Below are 17,467 nucleotides of genomic sequence, written 5' to 3'. Positions count from 1 at the left end.
CTAGTACGTAATCAGAAGGCGTGGACTAGGCGTGAACTAGAAACGTCACAGATAGGTGTCACAAAAGGGGTGGCACTAACAGAAATGTTGCAATGTCAGCAGAAATTGGAAACTTGGATGCGCGCGCAGCTGCATGACGTGTGATGACGTGCGATGGAGGGTGCAGGGGACTTGACATTTGCACCGACGGAAAGAGACAGAAGTCTGGCATGTCAGATCAACTCGTACTTCTATCATATCTGATATCTGATGTTTAGGAACTGGGCTATCTGGACGGAAAGGTCTCTAGGGCAGAAACTATTCTATACTAACTGTGGATGCGTGTATAAGCGCCTAAGTGTCTGCATGAGAAGCGTGGGGGCACGGGCCTTCCATGGGAGCATGGCAACAAGGGCTATGAATTACTTGAATTATTTGCACAGAGACAGGCCGGCCCTTTGGCTCTGCAGCTGAGGGGGATGTTTACTGAAGCTAGCAGGCAGGAATGTATTTTCGGGGAGCGGAACAGATAACTCGAAGGTTATAGTCAATCTTGGCAGGCAGCAGGCTGAGCTGAGCGCGAGGGGCCGCGCTGAAAGTAAGTCAGAGTTCACGGGTACAGAGGCAGCCTGGGCAGAGGCCCTTGGAGTCAGAGGCCAGGAAAGAGGCTCGGTGGCAGAAATTCAGGGCCTACTCAGCTAGAGCTGAAAAACGGGGAAGTACACCACAAAAAGACGTTGGCATGGCATACTTAGGAACGGACCATTCAACCCATTCAGGGTGGGTCTGAAAGAGGACATGTTAACGTTGGACGCAAATGTATTTGCGTCTTCATAGCTGGTACAGGAGGGAAGTTACATGCACTTTAACTCGTACATGGAGACGGTGGGGTACACGCTAGGGAACACAACTTGACCATAAAATTTATATTTCCTCAGGATTATGGAGGAGGTATATTGATGACATTTTCCTCATCTGGAAGGGCAATGAAACTACTCTAGAACAATTCTTAAACTGGGTAAATACCTTAGACCCATATCTAAAATGTACCCACTGCACCAGCAAGGAAGCAGTAGTATTCCTGGATGTAGTTGTCAAAGTGAGTGGCACAGTCTTAACCACTAAGACACACTACAAACCTACAGCCAAGAACAACCTACTGGAGTTCTCCAGTTTTCATCCAAGACCGCTCAGAGAGAACCTACCCTACGGCCAATACCTCAGGATACGGAGGAATTGTAGTGACATCAGGGACTATAAAATCCAAGCTACCGACCTCACCCTGAGATTAAAATCAAGAGGTTATCCATCTCATATCCTCGATAAAGGAAACAAACGTGCAAGAAATCAACTGCGTGAAGCACACCTGGAAGAGACCATCAAGGAACCAAAAGACATGCCATTGACATGCGTTACCACCTAGCTGCCTATCAGACGCCATGAAGAAGTCAATCAATAAGCACTGGAAGATCATCACGAGCAACAAAAGAACCTGGGAAAAACCACTCTTCTCATTCAAGAAAGCTAGGAGCCTGAAGGACTCCTTGGTACATACACGACCAACACCGGAGACGTCCAACTCACTTAAAGAAAGATCCATTACTAGTGCATGGGGTCTACCACCAATTATTGGACACTACCCATGTTCGAACTGTAGTGTATGCCATTTGACTACACACCAAACAACTTTCCCTTGAACCTGGCAAAACATGGACACAGAGAACACATACTAACTGCAACTCCACCATGTGGTCGATCTCATCACGTGTCCCTGCGAAAAAAGATATGTGGGAATGACCACCCGTAAAGTCAAACAATGCATTTGCGAACATCGCAGTAACATCAGATGCTGGAAATCAACTACCAAGATGAGCGAACATTTCATCCCACACAACCATACCCCAAATGATCTTCGCTGGACCATTATTGAGGAAATCACCAATTAAAGGAACACGACCGGTGTCCTTTTTGAAAAAGAACAACGCTGGGTATATAGACTGGGGACGAATCTGAATGGACTGAATGACCATATTCCCTGGTCTACTGTACTCAAACGCTAGTCACGTAACTGTGCGACTGGAAAGACCCGTTTTTCAATACCAATTGATAGTGGCAGAACCTTGTAGTCATCCTTGAAGAATAGACCTTCCCACGATATAAGCACAGTCTCCATCTGTCAACGTGCTGACAAACCTTATTTTGATCTCTGATTATGTACTTATTAAGAACTTTCTATAACTTTAACTAGGAGCAATCACTGAGTGACCACCTGATCACTATTGTGCTCTGAACTTTATGCCACTGGATTCAAGCAAGCCGGCTGGAATGCCTGAAAACGGCTGGAATGCCAGAAACCGGTCCTTGGAAGCTTGTTTCCGGTCCAGGGAAGACATGGCTTGGTGGTTCGGGCTGGACTGTTCCCATGAGGCACAGGGTCAGACTGATTTGCATATAGCCATGTCTGAACTGGGGTGGCAGAGTGGGCTAAAGAACGGTGATGGATTAAACCCAGATCTTTTGACTGGGTGGGAGTGTTTGATTGATTCAGATGCTCCGTCCATCACCACCCCCCTTTTGTACTGAACTTTATGCAAGCAGACTATTTCCCACCCGTGACGATCTGTCACAATACTATTTAACCACTATGCCGGTTGATATTACTTTATTGGGCATTTCTACTCTTTACATCCCTTACGATTGCCCCTAGAGTGTTGAAGTGCCGTCTTTGTCCAGCCTTTAATCGCGTAAAGTTTTTGTTCTCCATCGGAAAGCAAGGATACAGGCTTGAGTTTCAAGCCTCGCTGCCACTCTGAAAGGTGTTTGGAGGCTCACTCCACTGACATCACACAAGGGGACAGCTTGAGTTCCAAGCCTCGTCTCAATGAAAAAGGTGAGATTGGCTGCAGCGCGTCGCTGGCCAACCCCGCCCCTACCGACACCTTTACTTTAGCGTTTGCCGATTCCGAGACCACATCTACGAGGTCCGGTTGCAGGATACGCTAGGTGGCAAACAGGTGTTGGGCGTTGCGGCCGTAATATCCTTTTTCCTCTACCGTTACAGAGCCAAGTAATCTGCTTTCTACCATTACAATGTAAACTATCCTCATTTATGCATATCTTGATTTAATGTCCCCCTGCAGGGTGTGCCATTGTCGCCTCCACCCCCCTCCCGAGACCTATGGGGTGTGGATCTTTTAATTTACAAGTGAGAAATCCTCCATATGTTTTTATTATTTTTTAATTGTAAATTTAACATTTTTCCGGTCCTATGTGTGAATTCATCACCTTTGGCCCTAATTTCTGGCCCATTGATCGCTACCCACGAGTGATGCCATATCAGCCGACTTTTAATCGGCCAGTCATCTTTTGCCATAGTGCATGTTCACACGCCTGTCTGATCCCAGAACAGCGTTTTCTTGCACTAAATGTATTTGGAGAACACCATGGTCACGCAACTGGACTAGCCTTAAGCACTTCCACTCAGAGATCTGTTTCTTGCAGAAAACACTACAGACAGACCGCACTAATTATGTGTTTGTCTTTTTTGTATGTATGTCTTTTCTATTTTTCAGACTATACAGGTTCCTCAAATACTGAGGTAAATCCCACTATTTGTTGGTTTGTTTTTTGCACTTATTATTTTTCACCTAATTTTAACTTTCACGTCCTCTGGTAAGGGTGGGCCTTAGCGCGCCCACACCGCTGAGGTACACATTTAAACGGTCCTGAAGAAAGCCCAGTAAAACTATACACATAAGGGCAGAAACATGTCGACCCCACTTTAAGTGGAAATATCCAAAATAATATTTGGTAGATTTCCAAACACATACAATTTTAATCATGTCAGGCTGACCACTGAATAAAGTTTTTCTTCTGGTACAGCTCTTTGACATTTTTAAACCACTGTTTTTCACACCACTGTCACAAAAACCAGCTCTGCAGTATTCTGGCGTTGTAGCACACTAGGGAGGCACTCTGCTTCTCCTGGTGGGCCCGATGATGAAGCATGTCACCACCCAGGGTGGTGAGTGAGGGCTTCTAAAAAATCCCTAATGATTTCCAGTGTGAATTATTTAGGTGGATTCCTTCTCTGTTCCTGTGCTTACATTTAGCTTGACACTCTTTTGTTGTTTAAAGCATATTCTCGCTTTTAAACACTGATCAACTATAACTTAAATCGTAAACCAACATGATTAGGTCTTCTATTAATTGCAAAATTCGAATTTGCCTGGTGAACACTTTAGAGCTCCCTGGTTCTCTAGCACATATGGTGGGCACTCATGGCCAGATTTATTTCTACGAGAATCACTGACACCAGAAAAATCAAAAGTAAGCACAGATGAATCAGGAGTAAGACACACATACGGAAACATCTTTGTGAATCAGGCCTCATACACAGAAGTGGATAAGGTAGCACAAACCTGACTCATAAGCCACAGTGCTTTGACAACTCTTTTTAAGAAAGAAAGAAAAAAGGGGAGAACAAATGTAGTCAACAAACGTGAAAGAAAGAGGCATAGTTCCACAGCACGTCTTAAGAGAGAAACGTGCCTATTTCTGGAGTAGGTTGTTAAAATGACAACTTTTGTTCATCTATGATGGAAAACAATTTTGCTTTATTTACTGGTGTATATGTTGGTATGCCCCGAGATGAACTGCATTGAATGGAAGCCTTATACATAAATGTGTGCAAATGTTTGACTACAATTAAACAGCGCTCTGTGGTGCAAACGCTTGTCACAGAGGCATTCCAATGGTTAAAATGTCATAGGTCTCTTTTATACAGCACTTGGTAAGCTTTTGCAGAAGAATTTCTGGCACAGTTACTGGTTTTCAGGTATTGTTACCACCAAATTCGAGGACAATTTCCTGTTCACTTACCGATCACACCTTGAGGCGTTACAAGATCCGACCACATCTTAATTTCTTCAAACTTCACTTTTAGAAGTTGCACGTGTTTCAGTTTTGACAATGGCAACTCTTTCAGGTGGTCCACTGTGCTAAAAAACAGGGTTTGAAGCTCTGCACCAGTTTCCAAGGCATCAGTTATCAATCTCCGACCCTCCAGAAGAATTTTGCCATGCTTGTCTCGAAATTTCTTGGATTTTGCAATTGTAACCACCTTCCTGTTTAAATTCACACAAAAAAAATACATCTTTTTTTGGGGGGGAAGGTAAATTAAAGAGGAAATGCTTTAATCAATATTCAAGATTATGGGTCTTTGCAAATGCCGTTCCTCTATTTAACAAGACCTAAACATGTCAAATCAACTCTGGGCTTAAACATGTCGAATCAAATACAGGCTTCAAATGTTTATGTTTGATGTTAAACTAAAAACTTCATTGGCATTATACATCCAAGTGACGGTTGTCCTTGTAATTACATCACCAGCCCAAATATGAAATCGAAAGAGTGCACAAGCTACTTGATATTCTGTAATATCACAATTACACATTTCTTCAACTCGAGATATTTATTTAAAAAGCCAGAGGGCAAAGAAATAGAGTTTATAGTTAAATGTACATTATACCCAAGATATTTATTTTATTTTTACAGAAATACAATTTCCACTAACACAAGCAGTTGAAAGCAAAGGATGACTTAGCCAAAAATAATGTAATCAGTGATATACGAGTCATCACAACATAGGTGCCAAAGTAACCCTGCAGTATGATGGTCTCCAAATCTGCTTACACAAGACATTTCTGGGGGAATTCCCACAGTTCATGGTACAAGGAAACCAATATGCGGGGGGGGGGGGAGGGGGGGATAGGGTCATGAAGCATCAAAAGTTGCATTAAGATACAATGGCTTACTGTTTTAAAATTGTGCTTAAAATAGCTCCCTTGAATTTATCCTGAACGGTCTTATTGGACTACAAATTGACATCTGTCAACCCAACAGCATTGACCTTTGTTGCACTCTGTTCCATGTGTTCGGTTGTCAGCCTCATATTCATTTCAAAGTGTCCTTTCAACAGTTGAGATATATTTGTCTATGGGCCTTGTGGTAGGATGGGATTCCGGCAACTTTTTTTGTATTTTAGTCTCGCTACGTGATGGGCTTTGTCACACAAGCTCCTAGCATCAAACCTCTTAGTATCTCCCATAGATCAAAATGTGTTCAGGTTTAAAAAGTATTTAATCCTTCTTTAACTCCATCGTCTGTCTTGGGTGACAACCTGTACTCTCCTATCCGTCTCCCCAGAACCCAGACAGCCCTCATACAGGTGCTGCCTTCAAGGTTCTTTGGCCTCCAACACCACATGCACCCCTCACAACTCTACCTCCCAGCAACGCCGTGCACCACAACGTCAGGGTTTCCAGGGGGACCAGAATGCAGACAACTCCGATTCACTGCTGCCTCTCTGGAGTAATTGCCTACCAGCTTCAGTCTCAGTGTCCCCTGAGCTCTCACCTCAGCCACATAATTAGTGTGCTGGAGTCATCTGGAGCACAGTCGCGGGAAGAGATTTTCTCTGACTGTTCAGCAGCCCACATCCATGAATTGAAGTTTAACTGGAGATTTTTTTCTCTCGCACCTCGGACTCCTCTCAGCAGGTCGCTTCTCTTGTTCCCAAGACCCCAGAAGGATAGACAGCTTTCCCAGTTGACCCACGCCCGTACTGACACATAAAACCTGTATTTACAGCTTTCAAACATTTTTGTTTTTCCACTTCGTTTACTCTTCATAGTTTATTAAAATTATGGAGATTAGCTCATTATTATCTATTATTAACTACCGGAAGTATTTTCTAATTTTACTCGAATCCAAAACGGTTTATGTACTTATCTCCTTTCATTCATTGTCCTCTAATTCCAGCAAGCATTAAAAACTTGACCCTTCCCAACATTACAAACACAAGAAGTAGACTATACTCAAGGAAACAAGAATCACGCGATCCCACTGCAGCAGAATTTTTTGCAGTATTATAGAGTTTCCGCATTTGCCACAATCTATTTGCTGCATAATCTGCAGATGTAAACAAAAAAAATGTTCTAGCGCAAACAGTTCAAAAGTTACTAAAAATGCAGCAACACGTTTTGCAACACAGTAGAAGGCCCTTGCAAAGGTTGACTGGTCTCCTTTTTAGGTCTCGGCCTGGCGAAAGCAGCACATGCGCGGCTCTGCAATGCAGAGGCCTTTTGGAATCGATACGATTTCAGCGTGAACGCGGAGTGACAAACGAGACAGAAGATGTGCATGGGGGGATTTGATGCTTTACTGGTGGCGTGATACACTGGGGACTTTTTCTCCTCAACGCCAGTAAATGCAGTCCCCACGTGCACATCTTCGGTCTGTCCCATAATGGGCCTTGCTGTGTCTTGCGTGTAAATGGATACAATATATGTTTTTATAAGAGCAAGTAATGCATTTAGAGGAAGTGAGGCTGTACATCTGTTAGAGCCATCATTGTCGGTAGACTTTGTGTATGTATATTCACCTATATGAATTGTGTCTATATGTTGCATGCGTTTGTGTATTTATACAAATCCACCAATAGCTTTATACAATACAACCCTGTATAAGTCTGTTATTTAGCTACTTGCCTCAGATTTACTTCGTTTCCCATGGATTGATTTTCGTGTATATCACCTTAGCTGCTATGGAACGTCCAGCTCCAGTGCTGAACGTTCCATTGCGCAGGTGCAGCTGTAACGGCCGACGGCAGCACTCCCGAGGTAGTAGTGCCGTCGGCCGTTGGACTGGGCGCAGCACTTATGAGGTTAAGTATCGCTTAAACATAGAGCGTTGTACTTTTATTTGCGAGAGATCTATCTCAGAGCGTTATGTGTACGGTGCAGGTGGCAAGAACACTGTTTAAACCCTTGCGTTCAGATTTACACATGGCCTGTCTGGTTCACGTTTCCGGGTGCTCTGAACTTTTTCTCTTTTGTTTTTATTGAGGTTTTTGGACGTTCACATTTTTACATTGTGCATGGTTGTAAAACAACAACTGTCTTTTTTTGGTATCGACGTTCGAACTGGCAGAAGAAAACTGTCATTATTTAGGGCTGATCTGTGACAGACAAAACGGAAGATCACATTGATGTACTTTATTATGGAGTTGGAAGCTGCACCGCTTCGCCCCAGTTTACCCCCTCTTAAACTTCGTAAGAGATCTGTGATTTGTGTGTGTATATGAAGGCTTTCCAGTCTACTCGCTTCCTGCTGCATGTCTCCGTAAGGGTTCGAACTGAAAATGTCATCTTAACTAAAATGGTTTTTTTTCTTCAGCTATGATGGTTTTGATGAACAGTAACCTAAACGTTTGTGTACCTAGTTTTGAAACTGTACAATAATAGCTTCTGACTGTTCTGAAAACTGTCTGTTTTTGTTCCCTTTGCTCTGCGCTAGTGTAGGACTTAAGCGCCGAAATGCAAAGAAAAAAAAAAACAAGTGGGTATAGAAACGAATTCATATTTAAATTTTCTGGATATTTTATCCTTGAATTATAATCTGAAGTGGCTTGCCACCTTCGTTTTTTTCACCAGCTCTTTCCATCTGAGTTTGTAAGAGCGTTCTGTTGAATATGAGGATTGAATCCAGGGCACTTTGAGCACATAAATCAGTTTTTTAGTTTTACCAATGACCTTTTTAAAAAATATACATATATATTTCTTTTTATTAAACAGTTCAAACAAAGCACATCAATCAATTACATGCAGGCTACTTCGGTGCCACAGCGATATCGAACAAAATACAGAATATATTTCCATTGTTACATAAATCAAATCAAGGGGTGTCAATAATGTCTAATTGACAACTTGGTGGGAGACAAATATCTCCTCTATAAAGGTTCCATGCTCCGTATATTTTAATCCATTTCCCAGGGCATACCCTGGCTGTGAAGACTGATTTTTCCCTGTACATACACCAGTCCAGATCCTCCTTCCATTTCTTCAATTGGGGCGGCTGACAAGCTCCCCACTGCAATATTAAGTTTCCCAATCATATATGCTAAACTTACCCACGGTTTGGTGTATGTATTGAGATCTGTGGGCTCCCAGATATTTAATATGCATCATTGGGCTTCTGGCTGTAGATCTACCCCAATACCGATCGCATTGTGCGGTGGATGTCCCTCCAATATTGTTGTATCCGCTGACAGTGCCATAGTATGTGCATGAACGTCCCCAACTCCCCACACCCCCTCCTGCACTCGCCACTTTCCGTCCATCCCATTCAAATCAGGCCAGGACCCGTTACATATATCCTGTGCAATATTTTCAGTTGTACTAGTCTCAACCTGGCTGGGATTGCTACTATTCGTGGGAAAGAGATCGCCTCTTGCCAGTCTTCATCATCGATTTCTAGACCATCCCCGGTCCACTGCCCTCCGAGGGCCAGTAACGGGTCCTTCATATTGTTTATCAATTTCCTTTATATTAAGGAGATGGTCTTTTCTGTGAGAAGCCCATCTAGGACTCTGTCGTACAGTGGGGAGGCTTCAGGAAGCGTTGTGCCGCTAGGTACATGAGTAAGCAAGGCATGGCGGATCTGAAGGTAATGATAATGCTCATTGTCTGTCAATTCATATTGGGATTTAAGTGACGCAAATGATTGCACCACTCCCTCCCCCCAGATGTCTTTGATGCGGGAGATCCCTATAAGATCCCATTTATCAAAACCATTGGATTTCCAGAGGCTTCCCAGTTTCTCGGAGTTGCACAGTGGTGTGGCTAGCGTGAGTTGGTCGTTCCATTTTAGGTGTTTGGCGACGTGTGCCATACTTGGACGGCGTGTGCAGTTGGTCCAGTCAGTGGGTACCTACGAGGCTTAGCATATAACGCTCTATTATAGTCGCCTCCGGGGAACTGCAATCTATCCATAGCGTATCGGGGGATCACCCGGATGTCTATATATCCTGTGGTTGATAGCTGCCAGGTGAGATGCCCAGTAGTACTTCTTTAGGTCTGGGAGACTAATTCCACCATCATACCAATTAAGCGTCAATTTAGTAAATGCTATTCGAGGTCTGCCCTCCCATAAAAGCTGTCTCTGGAGACTCTCAATTTCTTTAAAGTAGGATGCTGGGACCCGATCCATTGTGTTTTGGAGCGCATACAGAAAGGGACGCGGGCCATCATTTTGAAAAGGACCGCCCTGCCTAACATGTAAAGATGGAGGGATCTCCAATGCGCTACGTCAGTCTTAAGTCTCTGCATTGGTGGGTCCAGGTTACGAGCATAACGGAGCTTCGGATCTAGTGCTTCGAAGATTCCGAGATAACAGAATCCCTCAGAGACAATCGGGATTGGGCAACCACACGGTATCACAGGCAGTTCACCCCTAAGGACATAAACTACTGATTTAAGCCAGTTCACGGTAAACCCAGAGTACCTGCCGAATAGTTCCAATACATCTAGGAGACAGATCAGTGATCCTCTGGAATTCGTAAGATACAGAAGGACATCATCTGCGTAGAGAGATATTTTGTCCTCCCATCTAGGAACCACCTCAATCCGCTGATTGATCGATCTTGCCTGATCCACCCCGCCAAGGGCTCAACCGCCAGCGCAAAGAGGAGAGGAGACAAGGGGCTACCTTGCCTAGTGCCCCTGCTAAGCTGGAAGTCAGAGGACTTGCGATTATTTACCACTACCCCGGCCATTGGGGCGGAATACAGGAGGCAAACCCATGTAATGTATTCCTGTCCGAAGCCCAATTTGCCTAATACCACAAACATATAGGGCCACTCCACCATATTAAATGCCATAGTGGCGTCTAATGATACTAGGACTCCTGGCTCCAGTATGGTAGATGCTCTACTCAGTACTCCATGAAAGCGGCGTAAGTTAACGGCTGTGTTCCGATGCGGCATAAAACCCGACTGATCTGGGTGAATCAGCGTGGCGATTACTTTAATCAGACGTGTCGCCAACAATTTGGCAAAGACCATAGGCTCCACATTTAGAAGTGATATTGGTCGATAGGAAGTGCAACTATTTCTGGGTTTGCCTTCCTTGTGTATAACCACTATGTTGGCCACTCGTTGATTGTAAGGAAGCAGACCTTTTTCCCTACTCTTTGTCAACAAAGCTCGGAAATGAGGAGCAAGTTTGTTGGAGTTTACTTTATACAATTCAATGGGAATACCATTAGGCCCTGTTGGTTTACCAGAATTCAAACCACAGATAGCCTGCGCCACTTCGTCATCGGTCAGAGGAGAGTCTAGATAGTTTTTATTCTCGTCTGAGAGATTCGGAAGTATTACATCTCTTAACAGTTCCACATTGTCTTCCTCCGTAAATCTACCGGTCGTACTATATACTGTATGGTAGTGGACAGCAAATGTGTCTACTATGGCCTGCGGGTCCGTGACCGGACTGGAGTCCTGCCCCAAAACCTCGGGCACTATTCTTGACCCCCCACTCATGTCTATCCAGCCACGCTATTAATTTTCCCGTTTTGTCTCATAAAGTTCATAAGTTCATAAATTTTGCTTTGAATTGCTCTACTCTGCGCCCTGGCTCCATCCCTAGCTATGCAATGGAACTCATCTTGTCTCAATCTAGGAAGGTGAAGGCCCTCAGGGGAAACCGCCCGCGCCAGCTCCTCTTCTTACTTCACCACATCCTCTTCCACTCTTTCAATGTCAGCCTGTCTCCTTCTTTTTCCAGGCTATTAGGGAGAGAGTTTCCTCCCCGGATAACAGTCTTATATGCTTCCCAAACAGTTTGTGCCGAGTCTACAGAGTCCTTGTTTTCCTGCAGGTAGTGCTCCATGGCTTTGACTCTGCAGATAGAAGCAGGCTCTATCAGGGGGGCCCTAAAAGGCTGGGACACTCATGTTCCCAGCTGTTGGAGGTCTGCTCTTAATCTTTATGCATATGTGTACATATGTATGTCCCCCACCTATGTAGATTTATGTAACGTTTGGCAACATTTGCAGTTACCAGCTGTAGGATAACGGGCCCATGTTTGGCATATAAAGTACCACAGCCATGAGAATTAAATAAAATAAGCAAACACCGCACACCAATAGCTGCTCGTGTAAGAACCTGAGCAGTAACAATTATACTGTAATAAATAAAGATGGGGAAACTGAACAACCATCCTTTGACTTGGTCTTCTGTTGTAGTGTTTTCTGTTCCCTTTCATTGCTAAGTTCCATTCTCGCTAACCTTCTGCTTCCAGTTCCAATCCATGTGCACAACACCAACACACTAACCCAAAAGGTACTCTAAAAGTGAGTTGTTCCTTCTCATTTTACTCGGCCACATTGCCGTCCTGATTTTCTGTTCCTAGTACTTACATGTTGAAAAATTAGGCTTTTTATTTAAAAATGTCATTGCTTTGTTCCAGGAGCGACAATCTTTTTACCTATGACCTACATGGATAAGAGTTGCCCCTTGGCCCATCAAGGTTTTGTCGGGCAGATTGCTACTATGTTTTGCCAGGAAAAACCTTGTCGGGAGGAAATTAAAATACATTTGTTTGCCTAAATCTAGCTTGTTTTAATTTGGTTTAATTTTGTTTTAGGAACCAGCAGCGAGGACGCCAATAAATAAAGTAGGCATGTACAGTGTACAAGTTGAAACTATGCAGGCTCAAGGCATAGCGTTTCAGGTCGTATTACTCTAGGACATTTGTCTATTTTAGGGACGAGCCAAGGACGCTCTTTGTCTTAGGGGGTGTGGGATCGAGGGCATATTTTTACAAATACTCTGGGACTGCCCAATAGTACGACGATACTGATCCAGGATGACACAAATAATGTCAAGGGTCCCAGGCCGTGAGGAATTAAGTCGGAAAGGTGGACCCCGAATTCAGAGGAATTACCTGGGGGGTGGTAGAATAGAAGGACAAGTGTAGGCCTGGTATCGTGCGTTTTAATGTTGACTGAGAGACATTCAAAGGAGCTGTAAAAACAGCAGGTAGCTTCCGTGATGGAGATGTTGATCTTGTGGATGATTGCGATGCCCCCACCCCTCTTCCCTTGCCGGTCTTTGTTGATCATTGTGAATCCAGGAGGCACCAGCATGTCCATGCTGGGGTAGGAGAGATTGTTGAGCCAGGTCTCTGATGAAGGCTATGTCTATATCATGGAAAAGGAAGGCTTCTGCTAGTTCGGTTGTGTGTTTAGAGGCAGATTTGCAGTTAAGGAGCATGCAGTTGATGGGGGGCCCTTCTTTGTTCCTGTTCTCAGTGGATTGTGCTCTAGGTAAGCAGGCTAGGTGGGCTGGGGTCTAGGGTTTCTCATAGGGGGGTGCTCTTTTCTAAATCCCGTAATTACTTGGATCATGGATTTGGGGGAGGAATTCGCAGAGGGGGTCGTAAGATGAGGCTAGATGTGCCACTTCCTAAGAGGAAAGTGAGGTTGTTGCTCTTCTGGGTCTTTCATAGCGCTTATCATTCCCCTTCCTGTTGGACCAGGGTTCTGGGATCTGGGGGGGGGGAACATGAGGCTCGCTGGCGGGAGGTACCTTGTCACGATTGGGTTGGGTGGGAATAGGTTGCGCGGTGGGGTCTGGATGGGCTTTGGGTCCTGACCAGGTTTGATAGGGTTTCATTCAGGCCTCGGATCAGGATTTCAAGCTGCGTTACCAGGAGGAGGAGTCGTTGCGCCGTGTTATCCAAGGCGGGAGGGAGAGTATCTGGGGGCGGCATTGCCCATGAAGGTGCGGGGAAGGGGGGGTGGAGGGCGGGGGGAGGGAGGTAGATCCTAGGGGGGAGGGAGGGTGTCTGGGGCAGCGTTGCCCTTGGGGGATGAGGGTGGGTCCCTGTTGTGACGGTTGCTGAAGGAGTGGAAGGTGTCGAAGCCCTGATGGTTATTGGGGGAGGAGCTGTCTTGTTTGATTGTAGGGGGGCTCATGGGCCGGAGGAGTGTTTGCTCCAGTCGGGCAATGGCTCTTATGTGGCATGGGAGCGGCGAGGGGTTGTGAGGAGGCTCTCTTACCAGTGTAGTGTGTCAGAGCACTTAACATCACACACATACAGAGACAATGAATCATGCGTGTGTAAATTTGTGTATAGAAAATGTTACATAAGCTAAAGGGAAGGTGTAGGATTCACATCATCCATACTGGTAGGCCTTTTTTAAGAGTGCTTGGTCTGAAGAAGCACAAACTGAGGCTTCATAAAACAGTGGTTTCCGCGGACTTTAAAAATAAGAATGTATTTCTACCCAACAAACATTTTTTTAGCAGCATCGGGATACTGAAAGACTGGGGAAAAAAATATAACTTACTAACTTTTCCCAGGCAGTTTGCATGCAGCTCTCTGATGGCAGTTCATAGCTCACAGTGCTAGATTTCGACTGTAATCTACAAACTGCACAGTAACAAAAGAATCTGACAAAAGCAGTAACCCACTGAGCTATGCACATCTACATGGTACAAGATCTTTGCATCAGGTATATTAATCATCTGCACTACTTTAGGTGAGTCAAAGCTGGCACTGGACAAAACTCCCATCTCTCTCCGATAGGTACATTAATCACCGGCGTTATCGTGACACTTACTGTTCCCCAAAAACTGCTGATTATACAAGGACCTTTGCAGTGCTTATTAAACTGATGCCTGATGAACCCCTGGGAATGTGTCACAGACCCCTGCGGGTCCGCGGACCACCGTTTGGTACCCATTGGTCTAGGAGATATTAATTTTGGTAGAAAAAAAAATTCTCTACTCATGGTACACCCAAAACACCCAAAAACCCTTGACTTTGAGTCCTTATCGCCTGTTCCACCTTAACATTAACCACTTGGCCGCGGCAGTAATTCCGCTGTGGAGCTTGGGGGGGGGAGGGTGGGTCGCCATGCTTTTGACGGAACCACTCCATCACGAGCGCGCTGCGCTCATGGCGGAGTGGTTCCGTCACGGTCCTGCCTGCTCATTAGTTCAGCCGCACAGGCGCAGAATTGATGCAGCGTGGGCGGAGCGGCCGCGGCGTGACGGAACCACTCCGTCATGAGCACAGCACGCCCGTGGCTTGTGACGGAGTGGTTCCGTCACTAGCACGGAACGGGTTAATGTTAATTGGTGTGATTTTTTGTCAGCCTACAGCACACCAGGAATGAAAGATCTTACAAGACCTGTTTTTAAAAATATGTGGTCAATCAATAGGTTTTTTCTAGTACCCCTATAAGTGCCAATGGTATCAAGTTCACATCTAAGGAGCCAACAGACTTACTGCAAGGAACATACACTGCTCACCATCACATGACTCTGCAACATAGGGGCTCAAAACCACATAGCCACTTGTCTGACTGTTTTGTAGATTTTGACATGAGACAGTAATAGGGTTTAATAGGGGGGGTAGCTGGTGCCTATTCAATTAGAAGAGGAGGTGTTGCACTTGTATTGAAGTCACCAGAGAACCCCTTTAAGTCATGTTAGGTTGTCATGAGACTATTGTTACTGCTCATGGCTCTAGCAAGAGGTCCCATACCAGACTCAGACTAAACAGCACCGTAGTAAACTAGCGCAGAAGTCTAGGATAAAGTCACCAACATTGGAATTCTGTGACTTTACGACTGCCATATTTACTAAATAATTATGGCTGTGCCACAACTGACACAATCAATATATTAAATAAAAATTGCTTCTAGATCAGTCGGATTAAAAGTTAGTAAAAATGCTACCAAGCCTTTTGCAGAAGAAGGTAATTTCCAAAGGTTAACTGGTATCACCGTTCAATTGCTGATTGACATATTCTGGTGTTAAAACTGTTACTAATGAGATGAAACTTTTTTGCCCAATATGTGTAAAAACAATGCCATAAAAAGTTCTGCATTGTGCCTCACGATTTGCCTTTTCCCACAGCATTATTTGGTCCGTCCCTGCCACATAGTTTAGTATCCCTGGATAAAGTAGTATAAGGCAGGGGTAATCAAACATGTATAACAAAAAAAGTGACTACTCACACAGACGCGTTACAAAACGTTTAAATGGTCATTACCATTTCTCAGGTTTATATTCGCGAGATGTATAAAAGCAATAAAAAACTCGGGACCAAACAGGGTCTTCGTGTGCCATGGTGGGCGTAGGGTCAAGGGTTAAAGACTGGCAATGGCTCCCATGGGAAGAATGTTGAAGAGATAAGCTGCAGTGTGGTAAGTGCAGCCTGTAGAAAACAAACTTACCCCAGTCTTCTGTCGTCAGGCAATGCTTTTTCGTAACGTAACCCTTCCAATGAGGACTCTGGATCTCTGCTTACGCCTGGTGATGCTCCTCGCGCCAAGGACCTTGTCCTTATGGACTGACCAGAATCCTGGCTCCCACCTGCAAAGGCAACAGTCCCCGACTTTTGGATTCCTTCACGACTCTTCCTTCCTCCAATAGGTTTAAGGGTGTCAGCCTCCCTAATACCCCCATTGCCCGGTTTCTCCCTTGTTGAGGAAGACGATCCTGATCGTAGGTGGCTGAGGGAGTCATTCATCTCCCGTTGCAGGGCCGGTCTCCTTGGCTTCAGGTTCTGTTTCTCACTTTTAAAATGAGAGGCTCCCGCATTCTGCGTGGCTGAGGCTTCATCATTCTTAGAGTGTAAGACCTCCACTGGTCGCCTTCGCAGCGCTCTCACCGACCGTCGGGCTTGTACAGCTCCACCTTTCCAGAAGCTACCCAACAGTGCCACTGACATGCCCCGCATGAGCGCAGCCATCTTGTTGCTGTGGTACCAGCGTCGCGGTGGGGCGTCAGACCTAGGCGACGTTCTGAGGAAAACCCTGCGCGCAGATGTGACGGCCATCTTAGGGGAACATTCTGGTTAAAGTTGGAACTGGCAGCCATCTTACCATGGTTTAGAGTCTACACTAAACCCTTTGCAGTAGCTGATAGCTATATTTTGAGCGTAAACCGAAATTATTAAAGCGTGTCTATCTCTCCTAGTTTTCCATGCGTTATTTGGGCACATCTATTCCTTTACTTTGGTGCACATCCCAATGTAATATGTTTTTGGTTTTGAGCAGGTGCCTGGTGTATTCCAGGGTTTTAGGGACCTCGAAGTGACGACTTGTGGCGCGTTCTAGTGGCGGCTAGTGGCATTTCCAAGTGATGGGCGTAGAAGTAGGTGATGAGTTTTGCGCAACCAGCAAGCTAGGCGACCGAGCCAGACTCACATACGGGGGTTCTCCCACCAGTGTTTTATTTTCATTTTTTAAAACAGCTAATTTTAATGAAGATGTTTGTTAGAAAACAAGGTGGTTTTTAAAGCAGCTCTGAACATATATTCGTGGAATATTTAAAAACATTCAAGTGCCTCATATCTGCATTAAATTTGTGCAGCAGGCACCCTAATCCATAACATAGTTTAACAAGCATTGGTAATGCATCGGTGTTTCCTGTGTGATAAGCGGAGTGGAGAGGATATGGTGCAGTGGCCAAAGGTGCTGACTCAAGAGCTTGGGATCACAAGCAAAATATGCTGTGATTCTGGGCAAATCACTAAAACTCTATGGGTGATAAAGTGTGCTATAAATCTTCTGAAAGGCAAAGAGGGAAAACTTTATAAAAAGTAGTTCCACCAAAGCGGATGTTAACAGT

The 17,467-nt window shown here is 44.8% G+C and overlaps 1 protein-coding gene across 1 annotated transcript in view; it reads right to left on the bottom strand.

Moving 5' to 3' along the window:
- The window catches only part of MRM3 (mitochondrial rRNA methyltransferase 3), a 107,392-nt gene extending 90,779 nt beyond the window's left edge, over positions 1-16,613 (bottom strand). Inside the window, exons 1-2 of the mRNA XM_086954999.1 lie at positions 16,069-16,613; positions 4,861-5,105 (exon numbers count right to left, since the gene is read on the bottom strand). Of these exons, the coding sequence (XP_086811125.1) occupies positions 4,861-5,105; positions 16,069-16,586 (763 nt within the window). The 5' untranslated portion in view covers positions 16,587-16,613. The remainder of the gene's footprint in view (positions 1-4,860; positions 5,106-16,068) is intronic.
- Positions 16,614-17,467: the final 854 nt, after the last annotated feature.

This window comes from Lissotriton vulgaris, chromosome 2_1 (assembly GCF_964263255.1).
Source record: "Lissotriton vulgaris chromosome 2_1, aLisVul1.2, whole genome shotgun sequence".
Classification (NCBI taxonomy): Eukaryota; Metazoa; Chordata; class Amphibia; order Caudata; family Salamandridae; genus Lissotriton; species Lissotriton vulgaris.
This window is presented reverse-complemented; position numbering and strand designations above follow the sequence as displayed.